The sequence below is a fragment of the Andrena cerasifolii genome, chromosome 2, assembly GCF_050908995.1.
Source record: "Andrena cerasifolii isolate SP2316 chromosome 2, iyAndCera1_principal, whole genome shotgun sequence".
Taxonomy (NCBI): domain Eukaryota; kingdom Metazoa; phylum Arthropoda; class Insecta; order Hymenoptera; family Andrenidae; genus Andrena; species Andrena cerasifolii.
In genome coordinates, this window is record NC_135119.1 from 17,938,362 (window position 1) to 17,963,328 (window position 24,967).

At 36.5% G+C, this 24,967-nt stretch overlaps 2 protein-coding genes and 1 long non-coding RNA gene across 3 annotated transcripts in view; 1 reads left to right on the top strand and 2 right to left on the bottom strand.

The window, feature by feature from the left end:
- LOC143365930 (uncharacterized) lies at positions 1 to 11,965 on the top strand. Its single transcript, XM_076806534.1, has 8 exons — positions 1 to 698; positions 1,350 to 1,743; positions 4,174 to 4,262; positions 4,358 to 4,486; positions 6,618 to 7,145; positions 9,114 to 9,641; positions 9,713 to 9,943; positions 10,077 to 11,965. The coding sequence occupies exons 1-8, from the start codon at positions 588 to 590 to the stop codon at positions 10,230 to 10,232; spliced, it is 2,166 nt and encodes a 721-aa protein (XP_076662649.1). The 5' UTR covers positions 1 to 587; the 3' UTR covers positions 10,233 to 11,965.
- LOC143365933 (uncharacterized) lies at positions 5,833 to 6,623 on the bottom strand. The gene is made up of 2 exons (XR_013084621.1): positions 6,253 to 6,623; positions 5,833 to 6,103 (listed from the first exon to the last, which is right to left on the bottom strand). It is a non-coding gene; the product is annotated as an uncharacterized LOC143365933 (long non-coding RNA).
- LOC143379019 (long-chain fatty acid transport protein 4) overlaps positions 11,832 to 24,967 on the bottom strand; it is a 19,581-nt gene continuing 6,445 nt past the window's right edge. The window contains exons 2-10 of the mRNA XM_076831295.1: positions 23,325 to 23,475; positions 21,392 to 21,629; positions 20,034 to 20,259; positions 15,333 to 15,531; positions 13,955 to 14,147; positions 13,187 to 13,333; positions 12,971 to 13,108; positions 12,617 to 12,774; positions 11,832 to 12,551 (exon numbers count right to left, since the gene is read on the bottom strand). Of these exons, the coding sequence (XP_076687410.1) occupies positions 12,243 to 12,551; positions 12,617 to 12,774; positions 12,971 to 13,108; positions 13,187 to 13,333; positions 13,955 to 14,147; positions 15,333 to 15,531; positions 20,034 to 20,259; positions 21,392 to 21,629; positions 23,325 to 23,475 (1,759 nt within the window). The 3' untranslated portion in view covers positions 11,832 to 12,242. The remainder of the gene's footprint in view (positions 12,552 to 12,616; positions 12,775 to 12,970; positions 13,109 to 13,186; positions 13,334 to 13,954; positions 14,148 to 15,332; positions 15,532 to 20,033; positions 20,260 to 21,391; positions 21,630 to 23,324; positions 23,476 to 24,967) is intronic.

Genomic DNA, 24,967 nt, shown 5'->3' on the forward strand with positions numbered 1-24,967 from the left:
TTGGTGACATCATTATGTAATTATCTCTCTGTATACACAGAAGATAATAAGCGCGGCGTCTACTTCGTGCATAGTTTTCGTTCTTTTTTAATCGGAGCACACGCGCGTCGAGGAGCTTCCGAGTGTCGTACAACAGCTCCCAGTGAATCGTTCATTTTCACGAATATACTTCAGGGGCACTGTGCAGTCAGGGTATTTGCATTGCGCGCTGAACGTATTCGTTGCGCTAATTTGCCCAATCAAAGGACACGATCTATACATGTGTGTATATCTATATATCGAACCACTCGCGAAACCAGTGGCCGCTTAACGCGAGCGACCAGTATGGCAGTCTGTGTTTGACGCGCTACTCAGCTCCGTGCGAAACTTTTGCCCCCGTTAATTACACCGCATGATTTAACTATGACTCGGTGAGACCGAGTCAGCCGGTGTTATCGGCAAAGAATGAACCACTGGCGCGTTACATTTCTACTCCTTGAGCTCCAGTAAGGTCGCCCCGTTAGACGGGCGCACGAAGTCGTCACGACGTCGACGGTGACAGGTGGTGGTTGTCATTTTCTGGTCGCCCCCTTGGAGGTTATTGCACCATGTTCGCGACGCTGAAGAACAAGATACGGGAGGAAATAGGGAGCGACGTGTCGACTGTCGTTAGAAATGCCGGGAACGTGCGTGGTATTAACTCTAGGCATATGTCTCAGGTAAACATGCCATGTCTGCTCGGCGAACGAGTTATCGATGCGACGCGATATCTCGGCTACGAGCGTACGACGGGGGTTTATTTATAGACACCGATTAACTTCCCGCGGTCGTTTCGAACTGCCGTTGCTGAAAATATGTGGACAGTAGTTTAGCTTACCTCATTATAAATGTACATATGTTTGCCAGGCAATGCATTATGTATATTATCTCGTTACGTTAATGTTGCGACTTAGTCGAAACAACTTTATTCGCCGAATATCCTCTCGCACATGTTTTGAAACACTTTTTCATTCGTACTTCGTTTTGCATTTACTTAAATTATTTTCCTATTAGTTAATATTCCGTTGTATTTAGCAGCACGAGAGTTTCTGGGTTTGATACATTTTTTTAATACATTTAGTGTTAGGGTAAAGGTGCCAGTAGTTGATGATTTTTTAGAAAAACGTGAAAAATAAGGTTTTCAGAAGTGGCGAACTGGTGGGTATTAAGAGAAGCGACGCGCTGTTGAAAAGACATAGTTGTGCTTCTAAAAACCTTATTTTTCACATTTTTCTGAAAAGTTGTCAACTACTGATACATGGTCAACTTACTGGTACCTTTACCCTGTTTAGTTAACAGAATCTTCGGAAATAATGGTAATCCTCTTACAGGCGGGATCCACGAGTAGCATCAGCGGCTCTCAAGTTTCGTTAGATGGTTCACGGGAAGAGAACGCAGTGTCACCTTCTCCGCCGATCTCGTTGAAGCGGGATAGCAGTTTCGAACTGAAATTAAGCGATGGTATGCAACTCTCTACGAAGGATATCAAGAGGTTCGAAACTAGGGAAGAAGAATGGCGGAGGAGATTAGCCAAGAAGGAGGCAGAGTTGATGAAACGAATGGAAAAGAAGGAAGAGGAATGGAAAGTAAGGCTCTTCGAAAAGGAAAAGGAATGGAAGAAAGTTGTTGAGAAACAAGAGAAGGACAAAAGTAAATTAGAAGAAGAGCTACTGAACGTGGAATATACAAAACATTCTTTGGCATTGGCACTTAAGGATGCGGAAGGTATATGTTGGGCATGATGAATAAAAACTAAGCAATTCCTAATAAGGAATGCAATTGCTAATAAGCAAAATCAATTGCTTAAGGGGTCAGTCCACTGTGACAGTTTGAAAAATTAACCTCTTTTTAAAGATTTTTTTCTCCTTAGATACAATATATAATGCAATAAATCTTTTTGGTATTTATTAATCTACTCTTATATTATACAAAAAAAATTGAAAGAATTTTTTTTAATTTGTTTTTAAACTTTAAACGCGATTATCTCAAAACTACATTTTTTTTCAACTGGTGCGGGTGATTGCAAAGAAACTATTCGATCAATCAGTCTGAAATTTTTACAGGTTATTCAGCACATCAGTGGCTATGGCCGGGACTAGGATTATATTTACTGATAAAAAATTAACAAAATGGCGGACGATTGAAGTTTGTGTCAAAATACAGTGAATTTTTCAAGCACTTTGCCTTGTAAAAAGTATGAAATGATTAATCAAAAAAGGCTTCCGTAGTCCCGGCCATAGCCACTGATGTGCTGAATAACGTGTAAAAATTTCAGACTAATTGGTCAAATAGTTTCTTTGCAATCACCCGCACCAGTTGAAAAAATGTCGTTTTGAGATAATCGCGTTTAAAGTTTAAAAACAAATTAAAAAAAATTCTTTCAATTTTTTTTTGTATAATATAAGAGTAGATTAATAAATACCAAAAAGATTTATTGCATTACATGTTGTATCTATGGAGAAAAAAATCTTTAAAATGAGCTTAATTTTTCAAACCGTCACAGTGGACGTTTCAGTCCCTTAAAAAGCAATTACTTAAACAAAAAAGGAATTTCTTATTTTCATATGAATAAAAATCGTAAGGAATTGCTGGCTTTGCTAGACCGTGTAAGTAAATGGTAGCTGTGACCGCCGGTAACGTTCTCACTCTCTCGGGCTCCCCTGCTCGCTGGCGTTCAGTGCTCCTGACTCGCGCTCGCCTTTGCAGATATAATTTTCGAAAATCTTCATTTTTGCATTTCTTTCGCACATTATAAAATCTTTCTTTCCGGATATTTAGGAATTGCGCCATTTTCATAGGTTATTGCAGCGTAAACGATATTATGACTGTAGCATGCAGAAAAGGAAACTTCGAGAAACGCCGACCATCGAGAAGTTTCCCAAATACGCTTGTAGGCCGCCCGTGAGCCGAGACGTGCAGGCGTGGAACCGCGGCTCCACAAATCGCCTCTTTTAAGAAACGGAGACTTTTTTGTTACACCCTGTATAATATATATATATGAATTTAAAACGGCTGCAATTAATTATCGTTTAAAGAACTTCATGTACCATTTATTCATACGCTTTCTCTCTAATACATACTGATGAAGTAATTGGTCCTTTAAGCAAATGTTAGCATGTGGTACAGCAGTCTTAAAAATTCTTAAGGATTTGCTTATTTAGCAAAAGCAATTGCCTCTTTTATTCATTCGATTGTAAGCAATTCCTTAAGAAATTAAGGAAAAGCGATTCCTTTAAGCAAGTCCTAGGCAGTTTAGGAATTTCTACAAGATAAAGCAAATGCTTGTGTTGTTATTCACATGAATTTAAGCAATTCCTAGTAAAATATTAAGAAAAAGCAGTTGCTTACACTTTATTGATTAGACTCATTATCTTTTATAAATTTTCTTTGCTCTACAAATTCGGGATCTACTCGTAATACTGTGCTAATACTGCTAGCGATGGGATTCGAAGCACTTCTAAGCTCACAGACTCATCTGAAATAAAAAAACCAAGCTGATTCTTCATCATTATGAGTACCGCTATCGCAGGTGTCAGAATTAGCCACATAAGTCAAAATTTAACAAAATTGCGTGCATTCAAACTTCAAGCTTCGAAATTTTCCATTCTTACTTGAAGTTTGATTCCACAATTTTGTTAAATTTTGACTTACATGGCTGTGCATGGCTAATTCTGGCACCTACGATAGCGGTACTCATAATGATTAAGAATCAGTTTGGTTTTTTGTTTCAGATGAATCTGTGAGCTGAAATCACTCCCGCCGTCTTTTCAGAGGCGCGATTTTGAACTCCAGATAACATTGGAAAAACACAATTAAACGTGTATTTTCAAAATTGTTCCGTATACATTACAAGTAGCTTAATAATTGAAAAAAAGTTTGACATTGTTATTCATTGTATTCACTGAAAAAAAGCCTGAATGTTGCCGAATTCTGCGGCGTGATTACCAGAATGACCCCTTAAGCTTTGAATGATGTTCGAAGTGCTTCGAAATTTTCGTCACGTATATAGATTTGAAGCGCTTCGAAACGCTCCAGATCCCATCACTAAACACCGCACTTCTTTATGCACTACGAATTGTAATAAAAACATCTCTTTAGCTGATTCTTTTTAATAATATTACCACGTGTCAAATGTTAATATCATTGTGTTCTCAGAATATAAAAAGAAGTTATACAGTTTTCAAGAAGACGCGGAGCAACTAGAAGATTTGCAAACCCAAGAAATGGCCAAAGTGAAACACTTAGTAAGTCTCACTTAATAAACTTTTAACCCTATGTATTTTAATAAGATTATTACCGTCGAGTTACCTGTACGATATGTTTCTTCTTTTTATTGAAGTTACTGGTTAAGGAGCAAGAAGTGGACGAAAAGACGCATCACTTGAAGGCAGCCACTGCGGAGATCGAAAGTTTGAAATCCGAAGTTTCGCGTCTCAGGCGATACGAAGACGAGCTGAACAATGTACAGGTAAGTACGTTGTGAGATAATTGCTTTCTTTGATTTCGAGTATCATCCGGAATATGTCATTAACTTTAAGATTATGTTAACATAATTATTTCTCATAATTGTGTTAATGTAATTCACGTCACTCGAGTAAGTAAACATGGAGCATATCTAAATGAGTTCGATTGGAAAGGATTTACATTCTTTATTTTAAAAACATTTTTCAATTGTTGCCGTATTGATTACACAAACGCGGATATCCTTGGAGAAAGTTTTACGTAATAAGCATTGAATTATTCATGTATGACTATTCTTTTAGCTGTATGTGTTGTTCAATGATTTACACTTACATTCACCTTTTATGTGCGTATGAAATATATCACCAGTTTGAGCAAAAGTTTATAGTTTCACAGCAAAAGAATTTTCTCAAATGTTACATATTCTATTCTTACAATGCATATGTACAAGAGGAACAGATAGTTCACAGTGAATATTATTAACAAACGTGTTACTGATTATCGATTATTTACGAACAGGTTTTCACATTCTTGTAGTACTTGTTTATATTACTAAGCAGCTTAAATATATGCAAATTTATTAATATAATACTTATAACACGATGAAATGAAATAGTTACATAGTTATAAAAAAAACCTGTGACATTTGTTTAGTCTTATTCTCTCTATAGCAATATTATTTTCAATGAAATAAAATTACTTATTATTTTGAACGAACTGATTCTTTATGCGAAATTCTAACATCAGAATAGTTTGAAGAAATACTGGATATTACTTTAAGCGCAGATTACTTTTCGAAAACTAATTTTTCTTATATTGTGCATTGTATTCTGTACTCGTTAATAGTACGAGATATTGTTTCATGCGAAAAGATAGAGGTGCATGGAGAAATCAATTTTTTCGTGTCTATATTCTCCTTTTAAATTGTTTTTTTCGTTCTTATAATATCAATTATATGTTACACGGTCTTTTGTGAAATTATGACCGTATATTTTTTAGACATAAGCACGCTTCTTTCGACAGAGTTAAATTTTATTTCGGAGCCTTTCATTTTTTATTTATTTTCTAAATAAGCTTTTTGTTTTGTCACGGTTGGCCATGTTGTTTTTTCTGCACATTTTTTTTTTATATTGACACACTATACCAATCTACGATATATATTTGCGATCAGCGGTGAAAGTATTTGATTGTATCGAATATTTCGGACATTCGTTAAAATGAAACAATACGCATATGTTCCATAACTCTTACTTGTACTCTTAAAATGCTTTTCGAATACGTGACGAGAAGCTGTCGCTTCCAGTTTGCTAAAATCTCAGTTCAGAAGAAGGTGAGCATTTTTTCGAGTACAAACAAGTTGCGTAAGACCAACGTTCTTCTATTCGTTATGGAACATGAGCAAAATCTAAGTGATACTGAAAGTTTTGTGAAAACAACAAACGCATGAAGATTGGAAAACTTTGATAAACGAGAGCATTGGAGATCAGAGTAGGCGGTAATTTCCGCTAATTCGCTGCTGCTACTGCTGATGCTAGAGGTACGTCTTCAAAGCTTTGCTGCTATTCTGCAAACATAACTGATTTCTATAGATTTTACTTACATCAGTGTTGCTCTTTATGTAATTCTATCCTTGGTGCAAAATTATATAACATAGAAAAACGAAATGCATGTATTAACTAGTGGAAGTGGTTTCAATAGTAAAAGAAGAGTTTTCATCTTACTAGACGGAGATTTCATTTAAAATGTCCAAACTATTTCTACTGCGGTACTCACCCTCCAATGTTGTTACTCTCGTAACAGCCTGGAATAATTATTCTCAGACTACAGAGATGATAATTTTACATACACATTGGTCTGTTTAAAAAAAAAAATTGATCTCACCCAGCGTTTATTTCTGCTTCGTAACTTTCCTTTTTCATTTTATTCACTTTCAGCGTTGTTGTCATTAACCGTCGTTGTTCATCATCATTTGCTTATCCTTGGCTTCGTAAGGTTTGAATTATTTCTAATATTTCATTCATCTTTATGTGTTAGCAATGCTTTGGTAAGGTTCGCAACAAAGCTTCACAGAGCAAAATACAATAATAATAAGAGCCGACGGAGCAAGCAGGTTTTTGTAACGATGACACCATTTCCAGGATGAAATGGAGACATTGCGTCATTCTACACAGCGGGAGAGAACTCAGCTTTCCTGCCAGCTGGCGCAAACGGAGGAAGAAGTGCGTCACCTAAAGGATAAAGTGTTTGTGTTAGAACAGAGAGTCGCTTTAGGAACTAACGATCAAGTAACAGTCGATGAGAGAATAGCCGATCTTATGAGAGAGAGAGCATTGTTAGAGAGGAAATTAGAGGAGGCGCATCTCCACTTGTCCGATATAAAGACTAGTTGGTCAGGAAAAATATCTAGCTTGGAGACTCAAGTTGGAAGGCTTAGCAGACAGGCTGGCGAAGAAGGTCTGGAGAGGAGGCGAGTCGAAGAGGAGTGCGAAAAGCTGAGACAGAGGATTAAGCAGCTAGCAGCTGATATAGAGGTGAACAATGTTGTCATGGTGACGAAAGACGCCAAGCTTTTGCGCATGGCAGAGGACATCGACGAGATGGCCACGGAACTGAAAGAGCTCCGGGCCAGCGTCGATGATGAGGTGGAAGAGTTTAAGCGGCAAATTGTGAGTTACCGCGATATGTAGTCATGCATGGGCTAGATTGTTTTGAAGAGGATGTCCCGTTAGATCTTGAGATGCAAAGAAATGAATATTCCTTTATCAAATGACAAGATGTTTCCAAATGGTCACGGTCCTGAATATTGTTCCTCGAATTCTTACATAAGTGTATCTATCGTCTTTTTTCTTCTTCTTTTTTTTCTTGTCGTTTTACTGTGTGAGCCATATCATAATATTGCGTGATACATAATCACCTACTTATATACATTAAGAATCGCAATTCAAACAAGATTGTAGCAGCTTTTACGTACTTCAATCGATTCTTCTCTTTATCAGAAGAGCGGAAAAGGGAAGTCACTGTGTTTCGTATTTGACTATTTCGTATTTGTCCGTGAATGTTTAATTGTGGTTATGTGATGTTTATTTCTTAGAAGTTTGTCAGAGTTTATCGTAGTCGTTTATCGTAACAAATCACCTAATCACTTTTATAAAGTACTAAACGCTTACAATATTACCCGACAACCGTAAGAACACCGGAACGCGTCTACACGAACGCGTAGAAAATGTTGTACTACAATTTAATTGAATATGAAAACTACATATCGCCTATATAAACTTGCATGTTCTTTTTAAGATGCTTGACGCTTAACGCACAGAATATTTATTTTATGCATATTTACCAGCACACTCTTTTGTTTATAGTTTTTTTTTATTTACCGTTATTATAAGCATGCAAAAACTCTATGATGTATGTATATTATACTTTATTGAAATCAGTATCGCCTGTTCAACAAACAAGGTCACTTTGGTCAACCACTCAAAGTCCTATATATCCCCCACATTGCCTTTGTACATGAAAATTAGATAGTATCGACATAACGACATTTTTATGTACGATCGCATTTCTGTATATTTTATTTGTGGAATAAAGAGAGGAACAAATAAATTAGATAGTGATCGCATTCGTTTTGTGCTTGTTTTTAACCCATTTTTATATCCCCTATTCAAGCGGCTTTTTATATATTTATTACACACACGAATGTGTACACTATTGTTTTCTTACAGGGTAACAGATATATATTATATTTTGCTACACCAACGACACAGTCTAATTACGTTTACGTTGCTGTAAATTATTAGGAATGCGTGCCCCGAAGGAAACGATTCAAGGAAAACGTATCGTATATAATATAGAATAGAAGATTGGAATGGTTAAATAGAAGAATTTAAAACCGTTGAGAGATCAAAAGTCATGATACAAGTTCTTCTGCTAAATCAAATGTGTTCGAATTAGAGTTTTTTGCTGATTCGAACTTTGGAATTAATGGCACAAACGACTCCTGTTAGAAAACTTCTGGTTTAAATTTTTATAAATACGCATCATATACGTTTAACGCGTACATTGTGTTATATTTGAAACACTATTCTGTACAATCGTAAATTTGGTAGTTCATTTCAAGTGCAATAAATTACTAAGATTGTGGTTTTATTTAAAAATAAGTTATTGTTTAATTGCTTGAATTACTTTAGATGAACTACCTTTATTTATTATATAGATTAATATACGTTAACAAGAACTTTTAATTAATACTAAAATAATGTGTAATATATAGCAAAGGTACTTAACTTGTACATATGCTTATGTTAGACGAATCGAAAGTCTGATACCAACTGAAACTGAAATGTAAAAGTGTTTATATAAAATGTTTCCCATCCTTTAAGAAATTTTTAGTTATTGCTCCATGTTAATTTTACTCATGCTTTAACTAACTCAACCAAACACCTTTCACTGTTGCATAAATATTTTGTTTTATTTTTTTTATTAATAAATCTCGATTGTACCATGAATTCCAAAGATACATACTGCAAATCATATTTCCGTGAAGCCTATCAATGCAAAGTTACAATATTAATACTCGATACTTTTGATATTAGGTACTACTTACGTTATTGTATTCTCTACTATATTGCCAGGAATCATCTTCGAAGGAGATCATCCAACTGAAAGAAGACTTGGAGGATACGACCACTAGTTTGTCGGCTGCTACCTCTCAAGTAGCACACCTTCGCCTGACCGTAGAAGGAGAACGAACGAATAATTCCTCTTTGCACTTAGAAGTAGCACGTTTAAGGGAAGATCTAGAATCTGAACGGACAGCGTCAGCGACCCTAAGAGTGTGCCTAGAAAAAGAAAGAGGTGAGAAGGACTCTGCGTTGCTGAGGAATGCTCAAGTCTCCCAGGATATCGAAATTGTAAAGCAAGAAAATCGGCGTCACGAAGTTGAAAGCGCAGAGATGCAAACCAGGATAGACAGCCTAGAGCTTAATTTAGAAAGTAAAAGCAACGAAGTGGAACAAGCAATCTCGGTACTAGAGGAAACTAAACAAAGGATGTCAGAATTGGAGGAAGCAGAACGAAACAGAGAAAAAATGGAGAGGACTGAGAAACTTCTTAAAAGTAGTTTGATGGACCTAGAAGAGCAATTAAATGAGAAAACTAAGGCAAGTCTAAAACAGAAATGAAGCGAGTAAAAGGTACGTTGCAGGATACTAATTGCTGAATGTATTTTTAGACAATCAAAGTCTTGCAACAACGATTAACAGATATGAAGAAGACTCTCCAACGAGAACTGAGGGTTCCATCATCGTCATTGGACAGTGATGCCGAACCTTCTGCGGCGATTCTCAAACCGAGCTCGTCTAAGACTGTTACCGCTAGGCATAATAACACGAGGGAGGACGATGTTAATTTTAAATACCTTAAGCACGTTCTTATAAAGTTCCTAACGAGTCGGGAATATGAGGTAAATATTAAATGAGTAAAATAGGAAATGTTTCTACACATATCAAAAGAAGTTGCTGATCTCCAAATATTAACTTTATTCATTTCAATTTACAATTATTTCTCGCTACACGTTTTCGTTTCTATTGTTCAAGGCTCTTCACTTAACAAGAGCGGTCGCTACTCTTCTACATTTCTCGCCCGAAGAAGAACGCTTGCTTCAAGAAACTTTAGAATGGAAGATGTCGTGGTTTGGTACTCGGCCTAACTTAGGTTTCGGACAAACCGCCAAAGCTATACCGCCCAGCTGATAGCCGAAACGAACTCTTTTTCCTATAGGTATCGTAAAAATGGTCACGAACTCGTGGTTGAAATCGAAAAGAAGTTGCGTTGCTCTCGATGATCCGTCGTAAGTAATCGCGAGTACTTGAGAGATTAGGGAAAGGGACAGACAAATTTATAAACTATAGATATTTCATAAATTTTGTAAATTATTTAGCATTTACAGTACATGTATAATTTATTCGCAAATGCTACATATAACGATCCTAGTGAATTTCAGAAATGTGCAGTGAAATTTGTAGTATCGAAAATTCTTTAGGTAAATTTGTAAGTTGAAGGTAGAAGAGCACGTGCCGATATTTCTCGCGTACAGTGACGTTCATAGATAAATTAGCAAGGGGTATACAGTGGGTGATCAAATTATTAGAGCCACAGTACGAAGAATATGTTTTCTGCGATTGTGTAGAAATAAATCATCCATGTGGCAGATAATGTTGCCAAGTGTATATTTGAAGTTTGAAAACGTCAATACTTCATAAAAAAAAAATAAGAATTCAGTGTAACTAGGCTTTCGTTTAAAAATTAATTGTTTTAATGTAAAATTGCGAATTTACGCAGGTGGCTCTAATAATTTAATCACTCAATGTACATACAACGTATGATATACAATGGACACAGTTACACTGTACGTTGCTTTCACATGCAAACACACAGCCACACACACACACACACACACACACACTACAATACTTGATATACAAGACTTATAATCAGATTCATTTCCTTAAACGAATATATTATTATGCGAAGTATTTCATTACGGGCAAAATATTTAATTTCTAATTCCCTGATATACACGAACTCTAAGTATGCAACACTTTTGTACACGAAAATTATTCTATTATTACATCGCATCATCTTAAACCTTATCGTATAAGTTCACATATGCCGTTTACGTTTCGAAGAGCATTGATGATTGCATCATTATATGATGTAAGCAACTTGGTACATATTCTCTAAAGACGTTTAAGATTCCTTAGACATGGCTGCAGGTCGGTTGTAAACATTAGGAAAAACCTGTTTTAGCTTCGTCGGTTACGAAGTTGAGAATAATCGCCATAGTTATTATTTGTGGTGTGAACATTGCAATTGCGCCGTGTTCGTATTTGTAAATAACCCAATCATATTTCTATAGACATAATTAAAGTACACGAAGCCGAATGGTTTTTGAAGAAAATGGCTCATTTAATTTCTTACCTAGTATCTACGTCAAACTGTGGTCATTTCTACCTGTGGTAATTAATTCATTATGCAGGAAATTAGTTTGATAACAGAGTTTATAATCAGAAACAAAGACTATAGATGATGAATGTTGACGAGTCGTTTCAGTAACAGATACACATATGAAAGAACTTTTTTTTTGCCACGTGCTTGCTATTGAAAGAATTTTTCTTTTATTATTGGCTTATTCAATACAGAATTTTTATATATGTAGGACAGCATTTTACGTACATTACCTTACTTTAATCGATCGTTAAACATTTTTAAATGAAAATTCTATTAGCTATTTATTTAAGAATGACGCAATTTCAACTCGAAATAAAGGTATCCTTCATGAAAGACGAATGTTACATATTAAGTACGATTTTATTTAAACTGTTGTCCTATCTACAATGCCAATGTGTTTCTTACACTACACTTCATTCATTCATTTAAAAATGTACAGATATATTTATAAAATATACAGGAACATGTCACCATATTCGTTCGATTCAATGTGACTATTCGCAAAACCGAATGTGTCCCTTTGTGACAGAAATCCCATACTACACAAGCTTCCTTTGAGCTTTCGTAAAAATAACATTATCCGAAAACTCCCACCTATGTCCTATGTTTTACATAATAATATTATAAAATCCTATACGTTGTATCTACAAGGCGCGTGCATAGTCATGTTCATGTTATAAAAAAAATTATACGTCTAATCGTTAAACCATCTCCAACCCTTAGAAATTGTTCACGAAGCATCAACGTAATGACTAGAACTTTCTTGAGCCAGACATAATTTCTTCATATAGTTCGGGCGTGATTTCAACATATTCCTTGTTTCCGGCCAGGAAGTATATTTTATCCTGAATTTTGCTCGGGTCGAAGCCCTCCTTTTGTAGGTCAATCTTCTTCAGCTTGTACGTTCCTGTCATTTCCAGTTCTTTTACGATTCTTAAGAAAATTGGTCTCGCATATGCTGGTAGAGCTTTTTCCAAGCCGTCTGCAAGAGCTTTAAAATCTAATAGACTATCTGGATCGACTATTGCCGCCATGCCTGCTCTTCCCTCCATTCCAGGCACCTTGAATGATATCCACGCTTAGTGTGTGCTGTTAAAGTACACGCGAAAGTTCGAGAATTACTAACCTGAACTCCGTAAACGGTAGCATTTCGTTGCCCAGCAATAGTGCTGATAACACCCTCCACTTCGGCAGTGGCAACATTTTCACCTTTCCATCTAAACGTGTCTCCTACTCTATCTTTAAAGTAAATGTAACCATATTCATCTTGTACTAAAATATCGCCTAAAACGACAAAAAAAGACAATAGTAATCATTTTGAAGCCAGGAACTGCAAAAATAGAACTCATTAAAAAAGGTGAAGAATCTTTAATTGCACGAGTCTTCGAATGCGTAAGTCTCTGTTTTAGTTAGCACAAAATTACATCCGTTGTTTACCATTCCCATTTTGATTAAGGTGGTATTTGTAAATGTGACTCACCAGTCAGGAAAGCTTTGTCGCCTTTAACAAACAGATCTTTTATTATCTTCTGTTTCGACGCTTCTTTGTCTAGATATCCATTGAACTCCCTCAACGCGTTTCCTTCTTTTATTAGCCCTATGAACATACCTGGTTCATCTGAAGACAAAACATTTATTCGTTTTAATTTGGAAACTTTTTGCCCAAGATTCTAACATTACTGTGTTAAATCCTTACTTATATCTGCTCTTATGCACAATCCATTTGGAGCTCTAACCGGTTCATACGTCTCTTTATTTACTCGAATAATTGCCACGGGATGGAATACCCTTGGTACAATGAGTGGTACGTAACCAACAGCACCAGCTCGACCGTCCAAGTTTGCTGAAATATATACGTACGTACTCATTACAGAACTTCATTTTACGGTAAATACCACACAACGAAGAAGTATGAGAACCAAATATTTCGGAGTAAATTACTTTGACTACTATATTTTAATATTTAGTTCTTCTGTAGGTAATGAGATTTTTTTTAGGATTCCACAATACAGGGTGGCCCAATAACTCAGGAATATCTCCAGGGGCGGATTTGTGTATAGGCTATGCGGCTGCAGCCAAGCGCGGCAATTTTTGGGGAGCATCACATTTTGGAAAGCGACAAATTTGGGGGAACGGAAAATTTTGGGAAGCAACAAATTTGGAGGAGCGTGAAATTATAGGAAGCAACAAATTTGGGGGAGCGTAAAATTTTGGGAAGCAACAAATTTGGGGTAGCGTAAAATTTTGGGAAAAAACGGCGAAACACGTCACTTAGCAAACTAATCCTTCTAGCTCCCCCCCAAAAGACTCATGTCGTTTGGACCAATTCTAAAAGAGTTATGCGATCTTAAAGGATGTAAACTTTCTTTCGCCCGCCACTGTATATCTACATTTAAAAAACTCAGAATTCTCAAATAATTTATGTTATTCTTGTTTTTATTATAATTAAAACATTGGGCCTCACCGATATTAGCGTTTCCTTCGCTAGATCCGTAAAACTCGCAAACCAGCTTGATGTTGAAGCGTTCGACAAATTCATTCCAGATCTGGGGCCTCATGCCATTTCCGAACATAAGCCTTAAACGATGTGCATTGTCTTGTGGCCTAGGTGGCGCGTTCAATAAGTAACGACACATTTCACCAATATACTGTGCTGCCTAATAACAAAACAAAAGAACTGTATCTTTACAAGTCTCCGCAGCCACGTCCTCTACTAACGATTAGTCGTTACACTACATAATGAACTAATTTTAGTAAACAAACACCACTTAGGTACGTCCAAATTAAAAAGTAATATCAATATATTCGTAAGAATTGTAATCCATCGATACATCACTTGAAACGGCATAAATATCTTAGGAACATTAACGAAGTCAGTAAAATATTGAAACAGCTATAAATTAATCCCTCGCTTTAAAAAACTCACATTTAAACAAATTGTTCTGTGCTTAAAGGGGGATTCTCGTCTAACAGCCCCAAAAGTAACTGGTATTTAAGAATTTTTAAAAAAAAAAACTGTTCGTCATATTGGATTAAACTCTTTTGGGATATAAGGAGGCATCTTTAAACTTGAAGAATTTTTTTTTATGTCGATCCTTCTTATTATTTATTAAATATTGTGGAATCTTGTCCACCTCTTCGACGATGTAACTCCTGTTAGTGGGATATGTAGCACCTATCACAGTCATCTAATTGCAAAAAATATTGAAGTTTCTTAAAGTTAGCTTACGCTGAGATTGGTTCAGTTTAAAGAAAAAAAAATGAAAAATTGAAAGAGTTATAGCGTTTGAAAGAAAAAGTAACTTTTTCCTTCGACAAATTTTCATATTATTCTTTATACAGATGAAAAAAAGGATTATAAATAAAACTTAAAATTTCAGGTCCAGTCCCAGCGTAAATTATTTAACTTCAGGAAAAATTTCTTCTTTTCGCAAACAGACGACAGATGCTACACCTGATACCAACATCGTCGAAAAGTTTAACACGATTCCATAATAATTAATAAATAATAAGAAGAATCGACATAAAAAAAATTCTACAAGTTTATATATGCCTCCTTATAGGTATCCGAAAAGAGTTTAATGTAATATTAACAATAGTTTTTTCAACAAAAAAATCATAAATTTCGGGGGCTGTTACACGAGAACACCCCCTTAATAGTTCTTGAGATATTAAAAAAAAAAATTCGGACCCCTCTTTAAGGGGTACTTTCACCCCTTCAACATGGCCGATTGCCGATAACAAAAAATAGGTACGTGTGAAATATTTTTCACTATTCTGCAAATCTGCAGAATCTCGTGAAACTGTGAGATCGCTGTAAAGTAACTTCGTAAGCCACTTACGGTACAATTATATTTGATGCAATCGGTCCAATAAGCCGTGACTGAAAACTTCGTCCTTAGGACCACTGGTGTCCCTTTTAGAATCGCGAACCCCACTCCTAGCATTCCACCAGCCGTATGATACAGTGGATTCGGATTATACAGGACATCAGTCGATTTAATCCCCAACAAGCTAAACGGCATTACGACCATTAAGAACCTGCAAACAGAAACATTTATCTTCGTGGTTTTATCATGATTATATCAGACATTTTACTCTGTGTTTATACGTTATTCAACAGTCTACTGTGTTCCAGAGGAGCGGAAGAAAAGAAAGGAACGTGAATCTTCGGTTTTGGCCGCTTTGATTATCCTCGTTGGAAAGATTAATTTTTTAGTCAGAATAAAATAAATTTAAGCGACCTCGTGGCAACCGAATAAATTGAAAAATATACGCGCCATGAAAAGAATCGATCGATTATTGTCGTTATGAACATGTTGGATATGGTGAACTGGAGAATTTTAAAATGATAATAAAACGTAAAAGTTGTATAGAATACAATTTATACATAAGTAGATTATATATTCACAAGTTTGTCAACATATTTCCCTCTCTTCTTTCTGCATAATTTATTTAATGATAACACGAGCGATATAATAATATTCGTCATTGTAAATGACATTTATGAAAAATGTGAGAGATACAATTTATGAAAAATTGCAGAGAAATTCCATTTATCTACTGCATTACTCCGAAAGTTCCAGAAGAACTTTTAATGACTTTAAATCAAAATTATTAAGTAATGAAACATTTCGTTCTGCATTAATAAAATAATAAAATTTAGTTACCTCGTGCTATAATCTTCAAAGGCACAGAGAAAGAAATGTTAATATAAGTTGTGCAACCAAAAGAGTAGGTATTACATATTTATAAAAACTCTTTAGTTATTATATCTTTATTAAACAATTATCAATTCTATTCTACTCTTCTTACGTTCATCAATAATAAAAAAGGAGAAAAATCGCAAACCTTATTCCTTTTAACTCTCATATAAGTATCTACCATTGTTAACTAATTTTCTCTATTTCAGCAAAAAAAAACTATTTTCAAGCTTACAAACTCGCAAATAGACGTTTAATTTTGGTATTAGTTTGAATTTAGTTCAACAAATTTCTGTAGCAAGAATTTACGCGTCCTTTCACCGATATCTGGAAGCAGTTCTATTATACAACGAGAAAATTATAGCAAAGAGAAATGAAAGTTGCTAGGGACAAGAATTACATCATTTTGTTAGTAAAACAGTTATAATGCAGGCAGACAGGAAGCAGCCTCGCGTAAAGCGACTACATTAACGTGTAATCTCATTCTCCGCGACTTCTAAGGCTTTACTGAGAGGATTACGGATCATTTATAGTTTATACGTTCAGTAAGGAGGTAATTCATTCCGTTCACGGTTCCGCGTCTAAGAATAAATGAATAATTAAAAATCTCTCGCGGAAGTGCCAATCATCTCGAACGTTTAGTACCCTCGTTACGATTTGCCTTACAATAAACTGGTAAAATATGTTTTAAATAATAAATTGACTGAAACTGTTGAAAAATTACAATGTACATAGGTGCCTACTATAGATTTATTTAGAGTTTTTTAAACAAACCAAAACATTTCTGAATCTCCAAAAAATGTAATAAAGATTATAATTTATTCTAGACTTTCCTTTGACCATATACTACATGGATGCTTTGAGGTAACAGCTTTAAATGAATATTAATTGGTTTTGAATTTTTATGGTATACGAATATTATAATACACATTATTTTCTTGGATATAAAAGTATCCCCCATAGCAGTGTTTCCCAACCTTTTTCAAGTCGCAACCCCCTTTCATAATAGTCAACTAATCTGCAACCCCCCTCTCGTATAAGGTAAAGAAAACGCATAAAAAGTAGGTATTTCACATTTAATTCTAACTTAAGGGGTTAACATACGTTCTCGGCGCCTAATAATTGATCACTTTGGGGATTTTTTTTCTCGAGAGGTGTGAAATAAATCGAAAATTTTATAATTGTACTTTGTTCTTGGGACCTTTATTCATATAAAAAAAATTATTTCACACACTTTTGTCGTATATTGCCGTTCGTTATCTGCGGTTGCATCAACCTCTGCACCAAGCATGGGGCCTCCTTATCAGCATCATAACTTCGACAATTTACAACCTTTTTTCACGAACTTTGCGTTAATCTATGCAGAATGACATTCTCGAAGGGCTATCGGGACAGATTTGAAAATTATAAATCTTTAATATTTTCTTTACCATTTAAAGATCGAAATTGTAGACGAAAAATCGACTGCTTGCTTCAGAATGGCATAATTTTCTTATTCTCTAAAAATTCAAGAATTTGCCTCGATGGCCCTTAGACAATGCCATTCTGCATAGACTAACGCAAAGTTCATGAAAAAAGATTTAAATTGTCAAAGTCATGATGCTGATAAGGAGGCCTCCTGCTTGGTGCAGAGGTTGCTGCAACCGCAGAAAACGAACGGCAATATATAACAAAAGTGTGTGAAACCAATTTTTCTATATGAATAAAGGTCCCAAGAACAATATACAATTATAAAATTTTCGATTTATTTCACACCTCCCGAGAAAAAAAATCCCAAAAGTGATGAATTATTAGGCACCGAGAACGTATGTAACCCCTTAACAATATTAAAAAAAAAACCGTGGTGACCCCTCAGAAAAAACTTTGCGACCCACCGGTTGGGAACCACTGCCCCATAGGATAAACGTGCGTTTTGACGTGATAGTAAAAGTCATGACATAGTATGACAGCGTGGATCAAATGTTACGACATCGTGAGATCTAGAAAAACGTCGACATTCATAGCGAATTCGCTATCTTGCACTGACTCTGTGCTAGTGCCAGAAAATGATTTAGATTGGTTGTTTCTGATAGAGACGAAGGTAACTCAATAAAAATCAACCGATCCGAAGTCATTTTCTGGCACCACAGCGTCGGTGCGAGATACCAAATTCGCTATCAATGCCATGACGGTAGGTAAATGTCACGATTTACAGTCATGTGCAGACGGATGACTTATCTACATGGTTGAGACAGTATCGGAAGAACAAGTGAGCATCGAAACTGTATTCGATAGTTGCTAATAAGAAGGCATGTGTCAATTCGCTTGACCGTGAACTTCCAAGCGGATGTGATAGAGAGTCATTAGCAATTTTAATCAATTAACGAGTTACACACTTAGTTACCTTGAATATAAATTTCTTAGAGAGCACACATAGTAAAATGGAGTTAGCAAATACTAACAGATTTATTATTAAAAGTATAAATTTTACTTTTGCCAAACACCGATGATAGGATTCCATCCCTTGAATTATTTGAAGGCGCCACTTACTAAACATAGTATTTATGCTTTCGTTTTCTGTTAGTCAACTAGTTTTAGCGCAGAGGTTTCTTATTTTCAAAACGATTTGGAGAATGGTCCCCTATATTTGTAGCAACGATGCAACGCGGATTTTATCTTATCATTTGCAACTATTTGATCCAACATGCACGCGAAGATTTGCCCGTCATCAGGCAGTGATATCAGAAGACGAGGTCAAGGCCCTCGTAAAGAGTACGGGATACGCCACGAATTATTTGCCTCGTGACTGGAATCACTCGATTCCTGTCTTTTGGCTGGCCAACAATAGTTATATATTCGATTACACAGACGGCGCCAGGCGAGAGATATTGATTTATCTACAACTTTCTGGAGGAGTAACGCTTTAATTTTTATTTATCGTCTACGACTGGCCTACATCTGCTGGTCAATAATTTTACATAATGCATCGACTCCTGCGCTAAAGATTACGGTAACTCCTTGGCTATAACATCCAACACAGTACACGAGCCTTGACCACCTGGCGTAGTTGAAGTTCATTGCAAATAGTAGCACCTCGTTCAGGAACAGTGTGCGAGGATTAATTTTTTATCAGGAGAATGTATGTTGCCGCTGCCTGTGCTATACGAAATTCAAAATGACAAACACACGGGCAACTGAGTTATTATAATAACGTACACCCGTTAATATAATAAACTCTGACGATACTATTAATAACAAACTTTAAACCACGGTATGAAAATAATTCTCACTTAAATTAGAAAAACTTTGGAGCATTGCAGATAATTTAAGAATTCTAGATCACGATTATCATTCGCGTAGGACATGTAAATTCTATAGAAAAAGCGCGGTGTCTGCGTAATACTCTTTACAGAGTATGCAAAATAAAGGAGGCACATAATTCCTCTTAAACCAAAGACCATAACGACCGTGGTAGGCAATCGTACGGTGAAAGTAGCTAATTTAGAAACTGAAGTCCACAAACTTGGAACGCTTTATTCTTTGTTCGATTCGATCCGCAAACTATTTACCGTTACAAATTCTTTCGCGTACCTAATTATGAAGAGTTTCATTGCAAATGATAAGCCCGCCCAAAATTGGCGTTAGACCGTGCAATAGCCAGCGTCCATGTAGACGATCGATCAATGGTGGAATATTTATTTCTGTTCTCCATCTAGCCAGTGTCGTTGAATTCGATTGGAAAAAGTTTCGCGCGGCACCCTCGTCAGTGGCTTTGAACGGCCAGCTGACCGTGTCCCGGCTATAGCAATCGATCTTTACCACTATAGTCAGGCAAGCGTATTAAAAAAGAAATTATTTTACCTCGAATGTGGAACGATCGCCACTTTCGGCAAACCAGTGGTGCCGCTCGTGTAAATGTACAGCAACTTGTCCCTGTAACCGGGCTCATCCTTCACCACTGGATCCTCCGTGCTGGCTTCGTCCAGAAGCTTCTTCAGATCGTGCACGCCGCTCTCGCACGTCTCGGAATTATTGCACATTTTGTACTTCACGATGCTCTGAATCGAGTCCTTGATGTTATCGATGGCTGCGAAAAGATTGGGCAGTTTTTATAAATTCTGTCTCTTCGAATTGCCGAATTTTGCCGAAGTTACTTCTGACAAGACAGAAAGAAACTTTTTTTAAAAAGCCTCTTTAATGATCCATCTGTAGCGTCATCTATAATGCATATTTCTGTTTTTGAAGCTTATGATGTTAGTAAACGTTGTGTCAAAGAACAAGTCTCGGCTTCAATTTATTTCTTCGAAATTAATTTAAAAAGAAATGCTTCATTTTCGACAAAAACGACTGCCTAAGGGTACCCTTAGGCTGGAGGCACACGAGCGTTTTTTTAACGACATCGCGACAATACATTGCAGTGTTCAGATTTGTTTAAGATGAAGCTAGATGTCTTAGTGTCCAAGATTTTGTTACGTACTTACAACTCAATGAGTTCACCACATATGTAAGTAGTAAGTCACGCAAATTATTTCCTGATTGAGGAAAACAGTTTCGAGAAGAAACTGTGAAAACTTTTTCGTTACAATCTGCCCCGGTCTCCCCTGCGCACGTGGGTTAAAATTAACGTCGTGTGCCCCCAGCTTTAATCATCGTGAAGCTCAAAAGAACGACTAGTCCATCGATACTTAACAACTTTTATCCCATTCTCGTGTAACATTTCAAATGCTTCATACTGCTATAAATTATCTTACAAGTTGGCTTTGAGTAATTAAAATGTGGATACTTCGGGCTCATTGATTATTCATCATTTACGTAATTCCTCTACTAAAGTATAGCATTAGCTAACGTAAGCAAAAATATCGACACGTGAACTCTGAAGAGTCATATCACTGCACGCGTGCCCCTCTTACGTAATTTCCTCAACGAAACTGTTAGAACCTCGTAACTGTTTAAAAAGATTTACCCGATTCATTAAAAAAATCTCTCCTTTAGCATCATTTCCCCTGTTTTCGGTATGATTATTAACACCAGTGTTGTCAGTAATGAAGCAAAGGCGAATGATGTGGCGAAAATGGGAAAGCAACTTAGCGGAGTCTCAAAATAAGAATTTCTTTGAATTTGAAGAAAGCTGAGGAAAGCTTCATTTTGGTCGCATTCTCTTCCATTATCTCGCTCTCAGGGTCCCGCAGCCGTGATTCTTTTGTTTGCATCATACTCACCAGTCGCGTAGTCCGCCGCATAAATGATACTCTTAACTTCAGCGATACGCAGGCAATGGATTAAAGACTGGAGTCGTAAATTCGTGTTGATCAGAGCAGTGACGACGCCCAGCTTCCCCAAGCCGAGCCAGATCGCGGCGAATTCTGGCCTGTTCGGCATCATCAAGGCCACAGCATCCCCCTTAACGTACCCCGCCTTTTGAAAGATGGACGCTATCTTGTTGCTGTATTTATTAATCTGCAAGTTCCAATTTTTATTAAACACTCATCCAGCCACCACCTTGCTGTTCCGTTTCACCCTAAACGATCTTCATCTACCGTCGCAGGCGCGAAACGTGGTAAAAATAGGCCCTCTAGAAACATTTGACCCTCTGCTGGGATCAAAGAGGGTGAACGGAACGCGAAGTCAAGGAGAATGAGAGAAAAGGGAAGGGTAGAAATGAAATTTCTAACGGTGCCATTTTGCGGACGAATCACAGAGAGTTAGAAGAACTCTTAGACGAGGTACTCAGCGGCTGGCACTCAGTGTTCAGGCCACAAGCACTCGGTAACCACCGCTGAGACACTTGCGCCTCTGACAACGTAATTACACGTTCCCCTCCCTTTGTTCTCACCCTTTGCCATTTTGTAATATTTTAGTCTGGTGTATAAAAAAGGTGACGGACATAATCGTGAATGTCTCGGTTGCTATGGTCGGAACAATATCATCTGACTGTTGAGGCCACACCTTAGGGTAGCTTGCCTTTTAATCTGTCCTCTAATTGGCTTCTGATGGCCTGTCGTTTCCAAAGTGTCCCTTCTGGTAGTTTGAATGGATGGTAGGTAATTAGGATGGTTTTCTTATCTAAGCGTTGCCAAATAAAGTCGTTATTTACCAATTAGAAACAAACGCTTCATCATTGAGCGCTTCGCGCATCTATTCATCGTTGATTGTAGTCAGTTTTTATCTACTAAGAAAGGAAGTCGCGTTGAATTTACCAGTGTGTAAATTGACGTATAATAATTCTGCAGGGTCTGATGGTTAAATAGCATGCCACGAAACGGACAAATACATCTAGCAGACGTAAAACCATGGAATAATCCGTGACCCTCCCTGACAAGATAATTATTAGCACTGGGAGCACGGAATGTTCCATAACCAGACAATGGAGTTTCACATGACAAAGTAATGTGTTGTGACTAAAAGGGAAAGTAGAATGCCATCTCTATCTTAGATACGTACGAGTTTTCTTGAATACCGTTCCCACCTGATTTTCAAGATAAAAATGGTACTATCCTATTCCTTTTGATAAAAGCTTCCCTAAGGTATACAAGAATTATAGAGTATCAGACTCTGGTTCAAAACGGCGTTATGAACTTAATAATTATCCTTTGCCCGACTATGTATGGGATTTGTGTTGCGACACTGAAAATATATCGGGGCACTGTTGCATGGTGAGAGACGAGTGTACTGTTCTTGAGAACACTAAACTGTACTTCTCTATTTAAGCAGCCAAAAGATTGCCAAGTTTGCGCGTTCATTTCTCCATTGGCGTCTTTATGTCATGGGCATTCTGGGCAGTCGGCAGGAGGCCCATGTTAGTAGGGGCCTCCAAATAAAAAAGGTCAGAGTTTAAGTCCTATTCAGAGGCTCCAGTGCATTGCTTTGCCCAGGGGCCTACAATGATCTTAAGACGCTTCTGCGTTTCTCGTCTACAGTGGGCGGAGCAAAGAGACGAAAGACAGAGAAGTGGGGATAGCCAGATGGCGTGGTGGGGATAGCCTGTGTGTGGCCTTGAACAGTCAATTGATTTTGTTCCGACTATACGAAGTAAAACCCATTGATAATCCTATAAGTCCCATTATGGATCCCACTATGTGGGTCCATCCGAATATTCGAATCGCTTACAAAGTATTTCCGCAAAATAATTCTATTCGTGCATTTGAAACGTACGTCAGAGTTTGTCCAAACAGAATCCTCGAAATAGAAACAAGGCTCGTTAGGATATTGATCCACCCTCTTCTTAAAAACCTTCGCCACGGACAAGTTTTTTCTGCGCTGGCTTTTCATTTCGAGCTCGGCCCTGATGGTACGATAGAGCAACCTAAAATGCATTCAAGGAAACAATATTATGGTCCAGTGAAGTATTACAAATTCCGTCGATTTCTTCCCAAGCAAATTTGGTTTTAATTTGTGATATTCTTTTGTACATCGAAGGTTTCTATTTGTTTTCCCGTTACATTTTAGAAGAAAATTTTATTACATGTAATTAATGTTGAAATGCAGATGGCTAGATTTAGAGGTTGTTGGTATCGTTGAGTATTTTTACCATAATTACTCTAACTTCTTATTAATACTTTTGTATTAATTTGTCTCATTTATTATAACATTTCGGTATACTAAAAGTCCTTAGCCCATCTCTGCACACGGGGCCGGCGACAGGAGGGTTGCAGCGGGTGCGATGCACCCACCCCCAAGCTGTATAGTGTATAGAGACCCCAGAAAAAGGAAGTAAAGAGAAAATAAAGAAAAAATGACCGAAAATTTTTGTTTCATTGAAATTAATTTAATTTCGTAAACCGACTTGAATTTCACGCTCTAAGCACAGAACTGGCAATACTGCGGACACACCACAATTGTGGTTGTGGTAACCATACCATGGTACGCGAGGACTGTCAAAAAAGATATTAGAATATAGTTTTTAATATAATAATCTAATATTATTCATGCATATGACAATAAAAAACTCATTTATTTAAATATGTTAATGTGTATTTCTTTTATTTTAGTTTCATTATTATTGTTATTATTATCCTCTTATCGCGAAAAGATGTCATGCATTTTTTACCCTTGAGAAATTGTTTGCGGTCCGAAAATATTTCTTGACACACATTCACATATACAATCAGAAGCTATTGCTTTAAAAAAAAAACTATTGTTTATATAACGATCTATTTTATTTTTACAAAAGATATTGGATGCTACTGCGATAATCCCCTATATTATCTTTACAAGAAAGGCCTTTGCTTTTATATCTATAGCACGATATGTGTATACTGTGTACTATCTACTGTATACCTACCAACAGAAGCAGGGATCAATAGACAATGACGAATTCATAAAACTTTAACTATTTCTCTACCTCGATGGACACCACTCTAAAATTTTCCAATAAGAGGAAATAAGCTATAACATGTAAAGCACCCCCATACAAAGTGAAAACAAGTTTTCGTTATATAAACTGTAAAGTAAATATATACAATATGGATTTACGCTTGCAATAATTAGTGACAAACCGCAACTGTTCTACCTTCTATCCTTCTCTTATTATTAATATAATAATAAGTAATCTGTATTCGTAAATTTCACTAGTTTTCAATAATGATCAACTATTTTTATATTGCCAGAAATGAAACCATGAAAATCAAATGTGTCTCAGAATAGACATCTTCTAAGTGGAATTGCGGATTACGCATTTTTGTTTTTTTCTCAAAGTTTGCCCCGTTTGAGATTAATTTTTAACAGTTCCTCGCATAAATTTTACATGTTTGCTTATAGAATAAATTTAGGTCTGAAAGTCTTGACAATGCACATGT